Consider the following 21,897-nt stretch of genomic DNA (forward strand, 5'->3'; position numbering starts at 1 on the left):
GCTGAACCTGGGATCAAGTCATGTGATGATGAGAGCATGCAGGCAATTTGCAGTTTTATATCCAGATGTGTCTATATTTTGGGAGTAGTATACTATATTATTCTTAAGCCACAATGCACTTAAGATCTTCTTCCTTCTGCCATGCCATCACAACTATGGTGTGTGTTAGTTTGCTTTCACAAACCTACTCTCATCCAGCCATTTCCTGTCTTGACAGACTGAAGTTGGTTCAACTTCCTTGGCTTCAAAGGAAATCTCTTGGAGTGCACTCCTTCAGTTCAAAGTGTTTGGTTTTCCTGACAAAATCATTTTGCATCCTTTTGAACTGGGTTGTGCTTTGAAAGAATACGCCCAGACAACTGTTCTCATTTAAAGGAAATTATTTTGAAAGGGAACTGCAGCTTCCCAGGTGTCTCGATTCACAGATGAAGGGCGGGAGAGTCTGGGAGAAGGTGGAGATCTTTGCAAGCCACCTCCAAATTAAGCTCAACTCTGTCTTCTAATGATGTGGGGAAATGCAAACACACACACACAAAGGAAGCAGATCTTCGCCTCTCTGTCTTTTCAGAAATGTATCAAACACAAACATCCTCAGAGAGAAGGAACAGTTCATTCTCTCAAGAAATGTGGCGTAAACAAACCCCCGAGCAAAACTGCACTATGTTAATTAAGGTTGTGCTCAAGCACACACACTTACTTGGAAGTATGTTTCATTAAATCAACAGCATTTTCAAGATGTGTTCTGTTAATGAGATATTACAAAGAAAATAAAATAAGGTAGAACTTCCACATATGCAAGCCAGGGGGTGCTGAAACAGTAAGGTGGTGGAGGAGCACATCAAGCCCTTCTTGCCTGCCACACTTATTTATATCTTTATTGAATTTATATACAACCTTTACTCCCAGTGACTGCAAGGTGATACACATAGTTCTCCTCCTCCCATAGTCTCCTCACAACAACATTGTTGAGATCGTTTAGGCTGAAAGTGAGTAACTGACCCAAGATTTGAACCCTGGTCTCACAGGTCCTAGTCCAACACTCTAACCACTACACCACAGTGGTGCCTCGCATGAACTGCTGATAATACAGAGGCTTGGTTCCTTTGATTCTTCCTGCTCAAAAAGGTAAAGCAAAAGCTCTGAGAACTGGGCCTCAGAGAGCCTAGTTTACAATTGACTCACACCACTCCACTATCATGCTGTTTCAACACACACCCATGGAAAACCTACAGTGCCAGAATAGCACTGGGGTCATTTTATGAACAATTTACACTGCAAGAGTGAGATCTGACGTCCCAGCAACAGCAATGGAAGGGGATAAAATAAAAACTATGGCTCACATCCTGAAATATAATATATATCTTCTAGATTCTGTGTAAAAGGAGCTATCAAAGAATGGCTCTTAGAAAGGAATAGTGTGAAAGCAACTTTTGTGTGAGCCCAAAATTTGATAAAGGCTGATATTTACATGCAGAAATTCCAGATTAATTTTGTGAATGTTCAAGAACTGATTTTCTGACTCTCAACTTTCGCTCTAGCATAGACCCAAACGAAAAGCTTGAGTCATAGTTTAGAAGAGATATGTTAAAGTAAATAGATATGTCACTCATATGTCACCCAGAACAGTTCTGAACTGATGCACCCCATATATATTTCTGATATATAGTAACTCGATATAATAAATCTGCTCGGTATGTTTCAGCACTCAAGTGAATAACTGCATGTGTAATATTTTTATTCATACAAAATCATTCTTCTATGACTAGCCCATAATAGTGACTAATAGCCTGCAAATCTTATATCCAGCCCTCTTAAGCCTAACTTCTGAAGTAGAGAGCTCCTCATAAAATGATATTTAAGTTGGGGTGGGGGTGGAGAGGGGGGGAAACAAGCAAGTAATCTTTTCAACTGCACTTTTAAATCTCTAAAACAAGCAAAAAAGGGGGCTTCACTTTTTGCATTTCATTTTGCAGAGAGAAAAGGAAATCTTGTCCTGGGCTGGGATCTTGGATGTCAAGTTTAATCTGAGAGTGAATTATAAATCACTGATAACAGGGATTTGTAATAATGGAAACATGGGTACAAGCTTCACCATAATATTATATCTCTTGTTTCAATTATAGCCTGCACTGCATAATGTATCTTGAGTGATATCTTATGTAATTAATCAGGTGGCCGATTATAATAAGGAATACAGCAAGCATTCACCCTGTCTCACCGAAGGAGAGGGTTTGCATTAGTCATTGGGTGGGAGCCGTTCCCTCCTTGCTGCCAGCAGCTTAGTGCAGGTTGCTGCATGAAAATTATCCTTCAGCGCTATTCTATTTTTGTCCTCCAGTGAGCAGAGTTCAAAGTTGTTCTGGAATTATACAGCAAAAGCTCTACATGGTTAGTTCAAAGCTAAATTGACTTAAAATGAATTATTGCTGCAGTCTTCCTCTCCCTAGGTTTTTTACTCTCTCTCTTTCTTTCTTATGCTTTCCGTATAGGATGAGGCTTTGTACCTATAATGTGGATTTCATCACTGTCATATAACCATGAAAATAAGCGAGATGGAAAAGGTGCTACTGGGTCATCATTTCCTGTCAATGCAGGAGTGTGAATAGATTACATTCGCCCCCTCGCCCCCTCTCAAACCTCTTGCCCAATGCAGTGCCCACGTTAATTTGTTCTACAGTCAATGTAACTAATGGGAAATTTTTGTTCTGGCATTCAACCTAGATACACTTTTCTTAATTTCGGCCCATTGTTCTTAATGAACAGCTTCTCAACCAACAACCACCCTAATATATGCCTAATTAATTGGTATTTATTTACTTCTAATAACTCCCCCAGACTCAGAACAGTAGTTTATCCAACCTGGATGGCTTTTAAACTTACTTTTACCTGTTGTAAAAAACTTCTTTGTTTATTTGTTTGTTTGTTGGGTATTATCTTGCCATTCAGCCTTTCACAAAACCCCCAGCTCTCACCTTTACTTTTTGACAGGGCTGGGGAACCTGTGAACTTTCGGATGTTGCTGAACTACAACTCCCATCATCCCTGCCCATTGGCCACACCGGAGTCCAGCAAGCTTTAGAGATCCACAAGTTTCCCAACCCTCCCTTTGGAGATTACTCAGTATGCATTACTGCCACAGACTTATTCAGTCACCAGGTTTTGTTGGGGGAGGGGCAATGATCTCATCTACTATAATATGGGACATGAACCACCTATGTTTAGGTCCTGTGATGATTCCAGGGAGAGAGTAATAATAAACGAATGAATGAGTAATTGAGGGTCAGAGGGATAGAAATGTACTTGACTATAATTGGGTTTTGCTCGTCGTTCTTTGTCAAAGGGCACTTACTAGGAGACAATTTTGTATATGGTGATTGATCTCCATGTACGAAAAAAGCACATAGCAGGAAAGTATAATGTGGTGTGTAGGGATGCATGGTTCAGGTTGCATTTAAAGGTAAACCTACTTAATTTGCAATTTCCAAAACAATGCACCTACCCAAACAGCAATCCTTCAAAATTTGGCCTTCTCTAAATTTTGCAGTGCCTGGTAATATGAATAAAAATGCATATACCAAGATAATGTGTGCATTATATTAGGGGAAATTGCTTTGCAAAAAAAAGTATGTATATTAGGAGAAATCTGAGTTAAAATGCTGATAATACTTTATGAGAACTTTTTTAAAAATTCACAAACTAGTGTGGAAATGTGGAAAACAGAACGTTAAAATTGGAAAAATGAGAAACTCAGAGAAACCAACATTGACAAATTCACCCAACCATTGCTGTCACAAAGAGCTGTCCAGTCAGATTATTTATCAAGTACAGCAAAAAACGAAACAATAGGAAACACTCTTGGGTACATTTCAATCTTTACAGAACACAGAACATTTTTTAATACGTGAAAGCAGCCCTAAGACTACGTGCAGTTTCTCTCTTTGCTAATTGATATAACATTTTAGCCTGCTATTTTAATACATGACACTTATTTTTTAAGCTTGTCTGGTTGCTTACTAGAACAATGGGCGGTTGTGAACGGGGTCAATGGAAGGTGTCAGCTTCGCTGTGCCACAGTCCAAGACCATTACATACTGCGAAAACGATGGCATTCACAAACAATAGGTTCTGAGTTGCACAGTTTATGCAAGATCCATTTCCTTTAGAAACAGAAGTCACCGAAAAGTATTTTAAGCGCATCGGTGCACAATATGAAAAGAGGTGCCAGATTCTTGAAGTGACAGATTGCCACCCCACCACTCCATATGCACATTTCACAAGTGACATTACACAGAGTATATCAGAAATAGTGCAAAAAGGTTGGCTCCAACATCTCCCTGCATTGACCTGTTTCGTCATTTGTTTTGTTCTTCCAGCACAATAGATATCTTACTTTCTTGGGAAAGTAGCATAACATCATAATAACATCAGATCATCATCATGATACCACATAACTTGTAGGAAGTAGTTCAGCATGTTAAAGTATTTCATATGCAATTGCTCTATAAAGTTATTTGCTTTTTTAAAAAATTAAGCCTTGACTCTGGCACAGGAAAACAGCTGAATGCTATCACAAGCATTGTTTCCTGGGACACTGTATGGAAAAGAAATGGCTACCCCAATGGACTTCCCATGGGGACAGCCATTTAGTTCTCTGTCCAATGACCCTATCAGTAAAACTGATGAAATGCCATCATTCTCCGCTATATCCCAGGGCAGACGTGAGGCTTCAATTTGTGCAGAGCTTTCAGCTTTTTGATTGAGTAAAAAAGACCATCCCCCTAGCAGCCTGGCCATCTATAGTAAGATATACCCTACCTCTCATCTAAAAAGAATTGGACACACTCTATTTATTTTGAACTGAGTTTGTGGCAGGGGGGTGATACTATGGAGTGAAATGGGTAATTATTAATTGAAGGAAATTTGATTTTGAACTGGATCCATCTGCGTGGGTGCTCCGCTAACTACTTGGGTTTGAGATAATCTAGAGGAGGGCTACAAATTGATTTATGAATTTATTTGAAGTAGACATTGTTATTACTGTTTTGATTTATGACCCACACTTCACCCTAAGGTCACACCAATGTAAAATACAATACTGAAAACAAATTGCAACCAAAAGTATAGGGTGGGTCCTAAGAAATATACATCTCAAGTGTCAAAGGGCAGGGTTAAGAGGAGCACCTTCAGGATATCATGAAAATATAAATTTCTCAGCTTTACCAGAAGCCTTAAGCAGACCCCTTAAGCAGGTGTTGTGTGGGCACTCAAGACTAATTGCCCAGTTATGTACTTACATACACAATGCCGCTGTATTTGTGTCACTCATTAGCAGAGAAACGGAGAGAGTGCAAAATGGATTCTAACCACTTCGTTTTTCATTTCCTGAAGTGCCGACTTCAGCAGACCACATCCATCCATTTTTTAATAACAGCTATCAAGCCAATGAGCAAAAACAAATTTACTGTCACCTGATGGTTTTTAAATGACAATTTTAACGACCTAATTAGTTGTCGAATCATCTATTTTCTCTCTGTGGTCATAGAGGCAGATCTGCTGTATCTGACATTCTGATTTAAGAGGATATCCTAACCCCTATAAAATTACTGTTTTGTAAAACCACATTTAAGGTTTTTTGTTTAAACCTTTGGCTTTTTATTTTGTACTGTAAGTGTTCTAAGCAATATTTATACAGCCTCTTTAGTTACTGGGGGGGGGGAGAAACCTAATGCATTGCTTTTCAAATCATCTCTTTTCTATCATGAGGGCTGCAATCCTATACCCACTTTCCTGGGAATAAGCCCTACTGAACTCTGTGAACATTCTGTGCACATTCACTTAAAAGTAAACCCAAATGAAGTGGCTCACTTCTGTGTAAACAGGCATAAGGTCAGTCTGTAAGCTCTTAACTTTCTGGCTGCAAAATCAGTAGAAAATATAGCAACACCTTAATTCTCTTTAAATTGCCTTCACTGAAATCACTGGGGTTGCAAAAATGAAAGCATTGTTCGCAGTTGCCTTCTAACTGTCCCATTTCAGCTGGGATAGCCATGCTTTTCAGAGACTTTAGTGATCCCACTTTTCAAAAAGCAACATTTTATTCGTCGTCGTCGTCCCCCCCCCCTTTGGTATAAACTAAAACAAAGAGTTATCACCACACTTAAATGGCCCTTTAGAGAGTATATGTCTTTTAGTTACAGTGATATAGAGCCAGACCTACCATTGGGCAAAGGGAGGCAATTGCCTTTGGTGGCAGATGCTGGTTGTTCTTCCTTAGACCACCACCCACCTCCATTTCCCTCTGTTGCAGGGTAGCAACATATAACCTACATGGCATGTTATCTAGTGTAAGATGGGATTAGTGTCCTGTAACTAACATAAATGAATTGGGGTGTGTGTGTGTGTGTGTGTGTGTGTGTGTGTATGCGCATGTGGAAGCAGATGGTTGCCTGCCCTTCTACTGCCTGACACATTTAAATCTGGATTGTTTTGGGCCCACCATTGTCTACCAGAACACATCATTTTTCTGCCAGGCTCTACTCAAAACCCCACCCACCCACACAGAGGAATGTGCCTCCCCATTCCAGGAGTAGTTGCTTGGTACTTGACCTCACTATGGATAATCTCAGTTGCCGTATTTGGGGCCAGGGAGGACTTTCTTTGCCATATTTGGGGCCAGGGAGGACTAATTGCCCTCATCTGAAGGTTTTGCCTTCCTCATAGCAGTTGCCACAACTTTGATGGGTTAGACATTGGGTAAAGCCTTACTCATGTTCGGAGGAGAGGTTGTTAGCCTCTGTCTTTTGCTGCGAGCAAATGGAGTATCCTGTTAAAGGGATCAGGAGGAGGTGCTTCTGTCCAGATGCCCAGGAGGAGGCTACAGCCATAGTACTCCCCAAGTAGACACATACTTGATGTTTGTCATAGGTCCTCCTCATCCCTGCATCGACTGCCATAAAACATCCAGCAAGTGGGCTGGCTGATATAGGATATACCCAATACCTAGGTCAAATCCCCTTACTTCTGTAATCAATAAAGTTGTGGCCTTATTTGATCCAAATGAATGTTGTCATGTGTGGTTCAATGATCTCAGGTGAAGTGGCAGTTTCACAACGCTTTGGCACACAAGAAGATCATTAAGCTCATGGCAGATAGCTAGTGGCATCCTCAAATATTCTTACCTTTTAAAAAAAAAAAAAACAACCAGCAAGTTTTTTTATCATTTACAAAACCCAGTTTAAGGAGGATCTCAGTTTTCACTTCTGTAGGTAACCAGTTACTATTGCAAACTTTGCGGCGGTAATTGTACAGAAGGATGGTGATTTAAAACAAAAACTGCAAGTTCACATGATGAACTAGTGAAATCTGTTTGAAGATGAAACTGAAAAATATTTCATAAGGTGACTCTCTGTTGTCATGTTAATATTCAGTTAAGAAATGTGTGCCGTTTCTTAATGTAAAAACTTCAAATTAATATGCACTTGTGTTTTTTTTGTTTTGTTTCCCTCACTCAATCCTTAATAGAGAAGAAAATCACGCTATTCTGACCTCGACTTTGAAGTAAGTTTTCTTGCATTATTTCAGCTGTATTTGATTTAAAGCAATGTGAATGTGAAGTGCTTATCTTAATAAATATTTTGACAGCTTTTATAGAGACAGCTTTTGCTAAACTTCGTTTTTTGAAAGCTATGCTAGACTTGTCCCTTTTCAATGTATCATAAATCTTCACTTTTTAAAGCATTTCCAAAGCTCCACTTTCACAGTCCATTTGAACTTGGATGAATGGAATTTCCCCCCTTTTTAAAATATCTATACAATATTCTGTGACTCCCTCCTCAAGGATTATGGCTTTCCCTGTGAGAGAAGAGGACTAGAGCTTATTTACATATGTTGATCTATTTAAACGTTTTGCACAGTAAGAGCCTCATTGCTGAATTTTGAGATTGAGCTGGATAAAAGAAACTCTAGCTAGCAGTCAGGGCAACCAGCCAGAACAGTTAAGAAAAAAAAGGTCATCAAGCTCTCTTGCATGCTGAGCTAGGTTGTTGTCAGCCAGACCAATGGCCAGATAGCATCACCCATTCCATATTTAACAATCTGGACTGAAGCCTGTATAGGTACTTCCAGAGAAATCTGTAACTCTGTGCTGTACACATGACAATATTCCCAGGTCTTTATGGCCTCTGAAACTCTGGGGGTATGCTGTGAACATGCAGGGAGGCAATTGTACATAGTGAGTGGGAATCAGGCCTGCAACTGAATTAGGTAATGAGGCATGGAGAGAAATGAAACATACTTATATGAAGCTGCTGTCTACCAAATCAGACCAGATCTCTGTGGTCACAGCCTTGCTATGAGAGCTTTTAACTGAAGATGCCATGACCTGCAGCTCCAGCTTTCTGTGTTCTGAGACACTGTCACTTATCATCTACTGTTCTAGATCTTCTAAGCACTTGATTTTGGAGTTTCAGGTCCATTTAGGTTATTATAAATTGGATATCTAAATATTAAAGCTGATTGTTTTTGGAAAACCTGGGCTTGATTATTCAGTCGATGGAGATATGGGTGCTGTATAAAATCTCCACTGATTAAGATTATTTAATCCTAAATACAATTGTTATCCAGAGGGTCGGGCGGGGGGGAAGAGTTCAAAGTCATTAATGAAATGTATAGGATTAGTACCTAACACTCTGATCATAACCCCACTACATGAATATGAGTGCCACCCGTTTCAGTGGAAGATGCTTTCAAGAAATGTGTTTAGAATTGAGCGGTGCCTCTGTATACTCAGAGCAGAATGTCCCTCGTCTATTCAGTGGAATATTAATGATTTGTGGAATCTTGCTTTATGCATAAGCTTCCTGTTCACGCAAGTTAACTATCTGATATAATTAATTATGTGTTCCTCTTGTGAAGCTGAAGCTTCACCATGTTTGCATAGCCAATATACACTTAGGAGCACTTTATCATCGCCTGAGAAGCATGTAGTAACTGTAATTTGAAAAATAATCCATATTAATGTGAATGGGCGCAGAGCAGTATAGAGCACAAGATATGCTGTGAACAGCCTTCTTGCATTTGAGAGAAGAATCTGATTTACCATTAGCACATACCTGATAAAAATGCTATTAAAAGAAAAGCCCAATGTTTCCTAAACTGTTCCTTATAAAAAAATACCTCTAATCTAAAAAGCCTACATTGTCATGGGGACACAGAGCGCTCCCTTATACTGAGTCAGATCAACTAGTCCAGGGGTTCCCAGACTGGGGGCCATGGACTACATCTGATCTGCAAGCTTCATTCAGGTGGTCTGCAGCATTATCCTCATTGAACAGTCATATTAAATTTTAATTGGATTGTTATTGCTTCCTTACTGAAACTGTAATGCAATAAAACACAATGTGATAATAATGGAAGCAATATATACAATTAGAAACCATACAGCATTTGTAGCACGGTGCACTGCAGTTGCTACAGTGGGAAGAAAAATCATTCAGTGGTCCACCAAGACCACCAGCAATTTTCAAGTGGTCCAGAAGGTAGAGGAAAGGTATTCAAACCATGGCACTAGTCCATCTAATTCAGTACTGTCTACACGGACAGGCAGCAGCTCTCTAAAGTTTCAGATAGGAAGTCTCTCCCATCCCTACCTGGAGATTCCAGGGATTGAACCTGGTACCTTTCTGTATGCAAGGCAGGTGCTCTACCGATGAGCTTCAGCATTTCCCAGGTAGCATAATTAGGAAGCTGTTGTTAATTCAAAGGAGCATCATAGTATGCCTATGAAGAACAGACAGTAATCTCAACCCACACCAATAACTGCGGTACAAGATTTTGATTGCAGAATGATTTTTTTCACTTGCAGAGTGAGGCTCCAATCCTACCCCATTTACCAGGGAGTAAGCTCTGCTGAATTCACTGGGATCTTCTTAAGAGTAGCTATGGTTAGGATTGCAGCTAAAACTTTCATATTACAAGCAGACAGACAGTGATTACCTCACCTCCCACCAAAAAATTGATATAAACAACATAATGTCACATGTGATTAATAATAATATATATGATTAGTTTTAAGAATGTGTCTGTAATGTATTGCTGAGCTTGAAATATCTAACCATTAGAAACCCTGCCTGGCCATGATTCATGTCAGTCAGCGCTTGTGCCCTTATAGCATTAGGTGCCACTTAAACAGCCACTGAACATCTATAAAGGAACCAAAGACAACTATCTTTTTTCCATATATATTTTTTCCTTTGGCTAGTGAATGCCTAGCAGCAGTAAGATCAATGAGTCACTGGTTCAGGAATCTGAATTCAACAGTTAAAGGTTCTCCCTGGCAACTGACAAAAGCTCTCCAGCTGCCTCAAAATCCAGGCTGCATACTTGCTGTAGGGCAAACTATTATAAAGCTGCTCAGGTTGCTGCTATCTTAGCCCCACTGTGTGTGTGTGGAAAAATGGCCAGGAAACTCTGTTGTCTCTGCAAGTGGGAGATCTAATAAAAGCAGAAATGCATATAAGGATCATTTACCCACACACTTTGATTTGCTTATTGCTGTCTTCCCACCCCCCACCCCCCTTCAATCATCAGCCATACTAAGTTAGCTTTGGGGTGGTCAGATTTTTAAAATGCCAGAGATTCTAACTCTGTAAGTGCTCTGAAGAAGGTAGACATTCTGCAGGTGCAGCTTCTCCTGACACAGTGGTGTAGTGATGGGGAAAGTGGCACACGTGGAAGAATGCTGTGCCCTAGGAGTTCTTTAGAGGGAAGAAATTATGCCCCCTTCAGAATGTCATCACCTTAGAACATTAACTTCCATGGGGTGGGGGAGAAATCTGATTCAGTTTGCAATTGAAAGTGAATCCAGTTTGCAGTTTCCAAACCAGCATGCGAACTGAAGCCTGACCATAAAATCACATAGCTGGAAATGATTCTAAGGGTCATCTAAGTCCAGCCACCTGCAAAGCATGAATCTCAACTACAGCATCAAGACAGATGGCCATCCTTTGAAATTCACCCTTCTGCAGCTACATAAGGGGTACAAAAATGCATATTTTAGGGTAAAATGTGCATTAAAATGCATATATTCGTGAATGAAAATGTAAAATACATTATACTGGGGGAGCATAAATATTAGGGAATATAGGCTTTGCAAAAACATGTACATTAGACAAAACTGCGTACGCATCTGTATTATTAGGAGAACATTGCACTAAAATGCTGGAGAATTCTCGTGAGGGTTTTTTAAAGAATCATAAAGTGATGTGGAGAATAGAACTTAAAACTTGTGGGGGGGGATGAAAAACAGAGAGAAACCAAACTTGACAGATTAGCCCGTCCCTACTTCCCACACTGCTGATTCAGAGTGCAAGGGAAAGAACGGCGGCGGAGAAGGCAGATACAAAAGTGTGAACCAGGATGAAACTGCGCTTGCTATTACATAACGAAAAACAAGCTCAGGTCAAGGAAGTGGGGAGGAGAAGAACACTCAATGAAATTCTACTCTGTACTTCTTGAAAATGCAACCCCATGTCAGGGGTGTGGAACCCTTTGCAGTCTGAGGGCCTTATTATCTCATGAGCAACCTTACTGGGGCCACATGCCAGTATAGGTTCGGACCAGAAGGAAAAGTAGGCAAGGCAACTGATTCCTACCTTTTGTAACAGTAGGCGACTTTCCACTCATGTAAAATTAAGAGGCTTGCACCTTCTCACACCCAAGTAAGCATAAGTGCAAAAGCATCTTCTTGTCACTTTCCACCAGCTTTTCAGGGGCAGACGTTAAGCTAACCAGCCTGTAACTTTCAGGTTCCGTCCTGGTTCCCTTTCTAAAAATTGGTGTTACCTTGGCACAGCTCCAGTCCTCAGGCATGCAAGCTGATCTGAGGAACAAGTTACACATCCTTGTTAGAAGATCATATTAGAGCTCTTAAAGAACTCTCAGGTAGATGCCATCCAGAAACAGTGATTTGTCAGTTTCTGTTTTGTCTGCTAGGCTTAGATCTATCATCAACCCCATTTGTCTCAGTTTTTCAGACTCCCTTCCTGCAAAAACACTCAAAGAGGGTGCAGAGCAGGGCTGGGACCTAGGGAGTGCCCAAGGGACCGGCTATAGATAGGCACAGAGGGTTGTATTTGGCCCTTCAGCTAGCCATTCCCCATCTCTGGGCTTTACAACTGAGGTGAGGAGGGGAGAATGAAATTAAGCCTGCTTGCCTCACCTCTTCATCCCCACACATAGATGGGCTCTTCTACACAGAATCTGTGCACATGCAACATTGGAAGGCAGGTCTGTGGGCTCAATTGTTTTCCTCCAATAACTGCCATTTGCACATGAAATGGAGAAAAGATGCAGGTTCGGTCTGCAGCATTTCAAGTTTGGACTCACAGGTCCTGATTATTCTACAGATTTTGGCTATGTGTCGTCATCCCCTGCCCCACCGCCCAAAATATATTTTTCCAGGCATCCACTTAATGAATCTTTATAGCAAGTAGGAAGCTATGACGCATTAACAACTAAATCTACCTACCTTAAAGGCAATTAAAACTTTTTTTTTAAGTATATAAGGAGAAATTATATAATCACCATACTGAGCAAATACTGTGAGTCATAACTATGCCATTTAGAAAGTCAGATATTCAGCTTGGTTCTCTTTCTTCGAGAATTTTTCTCTATGGCAACTGATTTGAAGACATCCTTCCTATCACTGAAGAGAGCAGATTTCAGCATCTGATAAATACAGATGATGCCTTGCACGTCTAAAACATTCTGTTCTCCTTTATCTGTCATCCTGTTACATATTTTTAAATTGTCTGACAAAGTGATTGCAAGGATGTGTGTACATTTTGCCAAGTTCACCAACTATTGCTCCTCTTGTTGTTGAGGCGGGAGTACCACAGGTGCCCCTTCAGTATGGAGAGGCACACACATATATATTGGCTGGATCCTAAGATGTTCAGGAAGCTTGCATAAAGGAAATTTCTCATACTTCCCACCCTTGAGAAGCCTCTCCCGTAGTTCAAGCTCCCCTCCTGAACAATGTGGGATGGGGCACAATGGGGGGCCAGTGTGGGAGGTGGGAATCTCTCAAAATCAAGCTTGTGTTCTACATAAGTAAGTTTCCAAAAGGGAAGTTCTTTCTCTTTGCAGTCCCCCTCAGCCCATTCCACACTGTCTCTCCAGAGAGGTCTCTGCAGATTGCTATGCTCAGTGCTTTCTTGTCAGAGCTCATGCAGTGATGAGGCAAGAAGCCCAGTCCCACTCAGGCTTGAATCCATGTGCTATATGCAAATCATGCATGAGTAGGACTTAGAAGTAGATGAATCTGTTAATTTTGTTTTCTCTCAGCTTCTAGTTTTCCCAGTATTAATTTCAGTTCTCTACATTTCCACAACAAGGTGCAATTTTTAATTAAAAGAAAAATCCTCATGAAAATAAACCAGCATTTTAGTGTGGATTTTTCATAAGAAACACTTTTATTTATGCTCTTGTAGCTAATATTCACATTTTTGCAAGTAGTTCCCCCTAATATAGTGTATTTTTGTATGCTGTGTTCTAAAACATATGCATTATTATGCACACTTTCCCCCACTATGTCCATTTTTGTACCTGCTGGTTGAAAAAACCACAACACAAAATTTGGAGAAGTGAACATTTCGAAGGATAGTTGGCTTTGTCTTTCATTTCACATTTTGGTTTGAGAAGTGCGAATTAGGCAGTTCTTATTAAAATGCAAACAAAACGGAATTTCTTTTACAGCACAATCTTATCCACATTTACTCACAGAAAGACTCAAGAATTCAGGGGAGAGCGCTACTTCCTAATAAGTGAATTTAAGATTGTAGCCACTGTTCCGCAATCCTGTTATCTTTGGATAACCAGTTATGTGTGTAGGTCCAAGTTTGCTACCTGGCATTACTAACAGTAAGATTAATACATTGGAAACCCAGGAAATCACTTATGTGAGACTTCCTTCATAAATCTGGGTCTACTATCTCTTAGGAGAATTATGTTTTGCAAGAAGGATCTCACTGAATCCTGCAGAACCCCACAATTCTTTAGAGGTTAATTGGTTTATAATTGCTTGCTATGTTCTCATGCCCACATTGTGAATCATGTTGCCATTGCCTGAGGCATCAGAAATCTAATGTCAGATTCAGATTTCTTCTGATAACCTTGATCCTAAACTAATTTATTCTGGAGCAAGACTTAGATCCAGACTTTGCCATGCTTTGAGTAGAGTAGATCCAGTGAAATCCATGGGCCCTGGACATGATTATGTCCCATTTTTCTTAATGTGTGTACCCTAAGAATAACAGAGATGCAGCCTAGGATAAGAGTGGGCTAGAGGGGCACATTTAGCTTCCAAGCCCGAGGCTGCCAATCCCTCATCTATGAGACTTTGGGACCTTTAATGATCAACCTATTAAAAAACGAGTCTCCCCTGGGGTTGTGTTGACATCTTCAACACTTAAGGCTCAGCCACACTTTCTTTTGTGTTGCATTTCTAGGCAAAGGTCTGGACTTTCTAGCCCCATGTCCAAGAAGGTGTGTGTATCCCAGCACTTTCCCTGGGGAAACTCGTGTTTTACTGCTGAAACACAACAAACAGCAATCAGTGGATTTTCTCTTTCTGTGGATTGCTGTTTGCTCCAATTCAGCAGTAAAACGGGTTTTCCTGGGGAAAGCACCAGGACAAAAAAAATGAACTGTTCAGACATGGACTAGGAAAGCCTGAACCTATATGTAGAAAGCATACAGCAAAGGTAAGTGTGGGTGAGCCCTTACTTTTAAAAAAAAAACCCCAAAATGGCTTTAATTAGCAAGCAATGTAGCCTGTTCTTAGTGATAGCTGCTATATTCATACCACATATGTGGTAGCACAAAGGAATTGGGTAGTGGTTTGGGCAACTCAGTAAAGGGAAGGAGAAAAGGCAACGCTCTGTATCTGGGAAGTATGTTACAAAGATCAAATAGGAGACAGTGCAATTAATTTTGAGTTCATTGTGTCTATAGAAAAGAGACAGCCCAGCCCAGCCAAATTCCATTTGCTTTATTAAGTTGGATGAAATAATGGTTCTTTTAAAACTGTGCCATGATTCATTATAAAGTATTAAGCAATTATATTCTATTTCGCAGAAGGTCATGCATACGAGGAAGAGGCACATGGAATTGTTTCAGGAATTAAATCAGAAATTTCAGACACTAGACAGATTTCGAGATGTACCAAAATCAGGCAGTATGGTAAGTACACTATTTTATTTTATTTTATTTTATTTTGCTATCCTCTTATGTACTTTTAATCTCTTGCCATTTAAGAATTATTAAGAAAGTTGTGAATTTAAGGTAGGATCATCTCAAAATGAGATCTTCTTATTCTCTTTCAGTGAGAATTGCCTAATAAGTAGAAAGCTCTCTAGCAGCTAGAACAGGGGTGGGGAACTTCAGGCTCAGGGGCCAGGTGTGGCTCTTCAGGCAGACCACCCCATACTCCAAGCCATGCTCCCCATTGGTACCCTTCCACTACTACCTGAGTACTTTTGCTAAGCTTGACTGTGTCCTTGAACTGTGTCCATGAACCTCTGGCTTCCTGGATGAAGAATGTGTATGTGTATGTCTGGGGGTGGGAGAAGCCCTCTGACTTTTATATGGCAAAAGTGTAGCTTACTGTACAAAGGTAAGAATTACATCCATTATTCTATCCATTTTTGTCTATGGCTCCATCCACAACTGGCACACCACCCTCAGAAATGAAATGCAGCCCTTGAGCTGGAAAAGGTTCCCCATTCCTGGGCTAGAGCCATGAGGGTGTGGAAAACAAGAGTTCAAATCCCCTGCTCAGCTGCAAATTTTACTGGAGAGTCTTGGACAAGCTTAAAGCACTTACTCAGCTTTTATGTGGGTGAGATCAACTTCATGAATGGTGCCCTGAGTTTCTTGGGTCAAATGTGTGATACATAAATAATATCCAGTTCTTTCACTTCTGTCATGTTTCATTGTGACAGAAATTGAGAACTTGCCTGGGATACAGCCATGCAGTTCTCTGCATGGAGTAAGCAAAACCTCAAAGTGTTCCCTCTCCCATTACTCCTTTTCATACTTTTCAGGGACTTGAACTTCTCAGATGATTAAATGCACAAATAGCTTTAAAGGGCTGCAGCCTAAGTAACATAAACTCCCAAATGCATAAAAAAATCATTGCAATCAAATATTCGTATTATATGTTATTGGATGTAAAACAATTGCCTTAATAATGAATATGTATTGAATATTCACCATCAGCATTCACAGAAGACCATTTTTTAATAATTGTATATATTATTTCCTCATAAAATAGAATTACAATTTGGAGTTATAACAAAAACATTAAATTGAACCTGAAGTACGCCAAAGCCTTCCAACATCATATCTCTAGGCTGTTAATCTAAGACCAGCTGTGGTGATGTGCCTTTATGGTAGTGTTAAAAATAAAGGTTCAATATATAAAAACAGGCTATATTTCAGGGTTTACTAGCAAGTGCTTTATTAGCTTCTGTGTAAACTTGAAAAGGACGTCGTGTTAGAAGAAAAATATTCAGGATTAGTAAGGCCCATTGTTTGTTTGCTTCTCTGATATGAGAGCTTCTTTATAATGAGAAGCTCACACATTTCGTGCCACTATCAGAATTTTATCTGGCTTTCATTATTTTCCCAAGCTCTCTTCTTGCTCCCAGAGAAGGAATGGTGATATATCTACTTAGAATTTTAAGGCCATGTACAGAATTGAGTAGATATTATTATTATTATTATTATTTGGGATCAGATGACTAGTTATTAAAAGATTTCCCACTTTGCTGCCAATTTTGAAGAGAATTTATGGAAACTAGCTCATTTCAGTCCTAAAAAAAATCTTTAAATATTAAATATCAGCTTAATCCCTTTGCTCCTATATCAGATCAGCCAAGGCAATGAAAAGTGACATAGACTACACATCCGGCAGGAACTAAGCTTTGATGAGTCTCCGAGGAAAAGAATCATCTAACTGTTGGGCAACCACCAATAATGGTTCCCTATATTTACCCTCATCATATATTCTTGGCATGCAGCTACAATGAACAAGACAAGTATCCTTGATTAATCTTAGATACTGTGATGGGGCTGAGGCAAGGAAAGGCTGCTGAGGGCCTTAAAAAGTCAAAAGCCAGCACTGGATAGAGATGTTTCTCATCTGGGAGTTTGGATTACACTTAGCCTCAAGTTGTCACATGCTGTATTTGAGGGACACTTACAGTGGCTATGACAAGCCTTTAAATCCCACTTTGCAATTGAGAGGAGAGCTTTCAATGTCTTGCATTACAGGGCCCACCACTAACCCAAACACACAGTCAGTTTCCAAGGAGGCTGTAAAACGGGCAGCTAATCCAATTTGGTGGGAAGTGCTCCTTATCAAGTTAATTCCTGCTCACCTTTCAAGGAAATTGCAAGTAAATATATAGCTGTCAGAGATGGTCAGCAAACCTTTGCTTCACTCAGTTCCAACCCTGCTACTGGGAGTTTGTTGGCAGATCTGCTGGCAAGCCTTTCAGTGTGCTGATTGCGCGTAAAAAAAGGATGAGAAAACTGGCTGAATTTTGGCCAGTCTGGCACCCTTCAAAGCCATTTTATCTCTCTTGATGTCTGCTTTTACATGTGATCTCTTGAAAGATCAAATCGGCAAAGAGGAAGTTTTTAAAAGTTGTTTCTCTCTCTCTCTCTCTCTCTCTCTCTCTCTCTCTCTCTCTCTCTCTTTCTCTCTCTCTCCCGCACCCCACCTCATTCCCTTCATTCCCGCAGGAAAATCCAACAGCAGCCAGCAAGGCTCCCTGGGACACTTTCAAAAACACAAGTGACTACCCACATTATACCACAATAAATGTATTAGATACAGAGGCAAAAGATGCTTTAGAACTAAGACCATCAGAATGGGAGAAGTGTCTGAACTTGCCTCTAGATGTACAAGAAGGTGATTTTCAAACGGAGGTTTAACGAAAGAGGAAACAAACTGAAGCGAAAGCGAGATATAGAACAATTTTGTTTGCACTGACACTCCAGAGACTTGGGAAGCCTGACACGCCAATCTGAACATTGTGGCTGAGGCGTGTCAACACCTTCATGTGCCAAATGTCAGTGGTTTCTTTTCGTACGATATATTCCCACTAGCAAAACTAGTGGAGAGCCCAGGTGTACAATTCTTACCATCGTGTCTTGTAAGTACCCGTGGAATGGATTTGTAAGGTAAATCTTTATAGATAAACCTCAAGCAACGGTTCATGTTGTAACAGCTTCATCTGGTTTAGTTTTCAAAAAACTTCACCATGAAGCACAATGTATATATTTATGCAGTTTTTAAAGTTTATAACAGTCTGTTTGGCCATTACTACACTTTTTACTTTATAATATAAAAAAGCAAAGTTTTGTCGTCATTAAATGAATGTCTGTTGAGCTACATTCTTCATTGCTTTAAATGCAATAAAGTAATAATCTCACTTTTATATGAATAATATATTTCACATCTTTATTATTGCAGTTTTCTCTGGAAAGCTCAGAGTAGCTTCTCCTGCTGCAGCTGTGTATAAAATATTTAAAATGTTGTATGGTGTAAATAAACTTTTGTCTACATATCAGTATTTTCAGTGCATTTTATTTTGGATTTGTTTATCGGAAATTTGCATATTTATAAAGTTTTCTTAAACAAAACAGAAGCTGAAAATGTATTCAGAATTTTAATAGCATACTGTTATTACTCCTTTGAGACTAATGATTTCTCAAATGTAATAATAGGTTTGCGTGGCTGTTCTATTTTTCTACTCTATGGAGGCAACATACAATGTAAATTGGCCTTGTAAGAGCATTGCCAAATTAGTTCTACTATATGCAGGTCTTAAGCTTTTTTATTTAGCTGCAGAAAGACAACTTTTTAGACAAATACTGTTCAACAAACAGAACTTGAGGGAAATGCTTCTCTGGCTCTTACTGACACCATCATATAGTGCAGTGTTTCCCAACCTTGTGCCTCCAGCTGTTTTTGAACTACAACTCCCATCATCCCTGACTAGCAAGACCAGTGGCAAGGGATGATGGGAATTACAACTGGAGGCACAAGGTTGGGAAACACTGATATAGTGTAGTTTTGTTATAATTTCTTACTATTACTCTTATTATCAAGATTTATTACCTCCTTCAACTGAGATACATAGCATAATTCTCTGCAAGAAAAAATAAATAATATATTCCATAAAAGATTCAGTGCCTAAGACGACAGCAAATCATTTTTTAACTTCAATCGGAACTAAGATTTTTTTAACCCAGTATTTTGTATCAATGAATAGTATGTAAAGAAGCCAATACTGAATAAATATATTAGTAAACTGATCTGCATGGTACAATAAAACATGCTGATACATGGGAAATGTAATTTTGTCTGCCCAATTACATAGCTTAAAACACCTGCCATTCTGCAAGATGTTCTCCATGCTTTTATAGCTTAATTGGACTGAGAAATACCCACCTCTTTAAGTATTGTAAGTATGCTGCTTGGCTTTCTCTCATGACTAAAAGATTAGTATTGTTTGATTACAACTGTTGCCAGAAGCCAAATGTAAGTCGACACCAGGGTTTTCTTTCAGCCGGAATTCAGTTCCGGAACCTCTCAGATGGGTCCCAGCACCTCGCCATTGCCATTCTAAGAGAATGAGGGAGGTGTTTATAGTAAGTTCCTGCACCTCATTTTCAAGAAAAATAGCACTGGTCAACCGTAACTTGGGGGGGGCGGCATCGTCTAGGAACTCTGAACAAAAGCAGAAACGGGCACTCCAATTGCCATAGCTGGTGACTCAGACAGAGTAGTTCATATGGCTGAAGCACAATCATCAGCATAGAAACCGTACGGTGCATAAATTGGTCCGGCAAAGGTACCAGATAGGCCTGGTTTATATTCATTTACCTCTCAAATATTGCAACATCCGGTGATTGCCTGGGATGGAGGCTATGATAGACATAGTACCACCTAAGCTTCCCTGTCATGTTGCACGCATTGCTTTTCAGTGGAGCAACTCATGCACTGAGATGCCACTCTTCCAAATGATGTGCAGGCCAAATTGCAGTTACAATCCCATGATACACAGTCACCCCAAACGGTTTGTGCATAGAAGTATATGGATGTAGCCAACGCAAAGTTCAAAAATTAGGGTTCTCCCCAGTTACCAAAATGCCATGGAGGTGAATTATCCCACCCTGCTCCCACTGGGTGACGCCCCTTTCCGTTGCTGCCCTGCACCTGGCGATTGCTGCCACAGCAGCATCAATTCACAGGACTGCAACCGTGTAGCACTGTGGGCCGTCTTGTAATGCCATCATTGTCAATGCTGGACGGGTCCAGCCCTCAAGCCATGGATTGCCGATGAAGTAGCTCGCTAACCTCTTTGCTAATCATTTAATATGCTGGCTTTTCCTCTTGAAATATAATAATAATGCACTCATAATACAATCAGCACTTGCAGGGCTTTCTAAAAGCATGTCAGATTACAGAGCTCTCAATTATTTATTTGGCTGGCTTAGTGTTAAACCAGAAAATGTACTGTCCTCGGGGACGCAAGCGTGTTTGCTGATGCTGTTTTTCACATGGAGCAATGCAGGATAAGTCAGGCTTGGAAGTGGGGAATGGAAAAGTACTGTGTTTTATGAGCAGTAGTATGTGAGGGACGCAGGTGGCGCTGTGGGTTAAACCACAGAGCCTAGGACTTGCCGATCAAAAGGTTGGCGGTTCGAATCCCCGCAATGGGGTGAGCTCCCGTTGCTTGGTCCCTGCTCCTGCCAACCTAGCAGTTTGAAAGCACGTCAAAGTACAAGTAGATAAATAGGTACCGCTCCGGCGGGAAGATAAACAGCATTTCCGTGTGCTGCTCTGGTTTGCTAGAAGCGGCTTAGTCATGCTGGCCACATGCTGTACGCTGGCTCCCTCGGCCAATAAAGCGAGATGAGCACCACAACCCCAGAGTCGGCCACGACTGGACCTAGTGGTCAGGGGTCCCTTTACCTTTACGTGCTGTACTCCCTTTCAAATGGTAGCGGGAAAATCCAACCAGGAGGCATGTATGTGTGGAGGCAGACATTTGCTTGTATGCCCCTTGCTGGATAAAAACTGCCTGCACAGCAGCTGGAGCTGGGTGGACATAGCTGTGCCACTATAGTGACCTGAGTACCAATCACCTTTTTTTTTTTTTTGGCAAGAAGTGGGGGTGCAATGTATTTCTCACCCCTACCCTCTTCTTCCTCCTGGGGACTGCTCTCTAGTGAGCTGCCAATCCAATGCTCTGTGCCTGCTCAACTGGGCCACTTATGTATGTTTTCAATTTTCAGTTTAATTTGTACTTCAATGAAATCTTGTTTTCAACAAAAATGAGAATTATCTATTACTTTAAATGGGTTTGTATTTTATGTGATTTTTTTGGTTACTCATTATATAGTATAACAACAGCTGACCTTGCTAAATATTCTAGACTGCATACATACCATACATTTAAAGCACACTCCAAGAATTCTGGGAACCGTAGTATACTCGTCGCAGAGCTACTATTACCAACACCCTTAACAAACTAGAGTTTTCATTGGGCGGGGGCTGTTCTAAATATATGGAATGCATGCAGCTTTGGAAACTTGCTTAAAACCTTTTTCAATGAGCCTACTCAGATGTATAATTTAGCTACCTATATTGGTTTTGTAAAAGTTTTACCGATTTTATCTGTGTTTCAATTATTATGATTTTTATGTATATGTCTTATGGTTCTGTGAATTTTAGCTGTGCTTCATCTACAGTTTTATTATGTACACTGCTTGGAGAGCTCTGTGATTAAGTGGTTTATAAATCTTCTAAATAATTTAATA

General features: G+C 40.2%; 1 protein-coding gene across 5 annotated transcripts in view; it reads left to right on the forward strand.

Annotated features, from left to right (window-relative positions):
* The window catches only part of ADGRB3 (adhesion G protein-coupled receptor B3), a 450,119-nt gene extending 431,486 nt beyond the window's left edge, over window positions 1-18,633 (forward strand). For 3 of the 5 annotated variants that reach the window (XM_081856756.1, XM_081856755.1, XM_081856757.1), the window contains 4 exons: window positions 2,989-3,120; window positions 7,522-7,557; window positions 15,136-15,240; window positions 17,809-18,633. In XM_081856756.1, the coding sequence (XP_081712882.1) occupies window positions 2,989-3,120; window positions 7,522-7,557; window positions 15,136-15,240; window positions 17,809-18,000 (465 nt within the window). In that variant the 3' untranslated portion in view covers window positions 18,001-18,633. Of the gene's footprint in view, window positions 1-2,988; window positions 3,121-7,521; window positions 7,558-15,135; window positions 15,241-16,930; window positions 17,719-17,808 lie in introns of those variants that run through there. The other 2 variants (XM_081856759.1, XM_081856758.1) reach the window with 2 other exon arrangements.
* The last annotated feature ends 3,264 nt before the right edge of the window (window positions 18,634-21,897 follow it).

This window comes from Podarcis erhardii, assembly GCF_964252035.2.
Source record: "Podarcis erhardii genome assembly, chromosome: 3".
Lineage (NCBI taxonomy): Eukaryota > Metazoa > Chordata > Lepidosauria > Squamata > Lacertidae > Podarcis > Podarcis erhardii.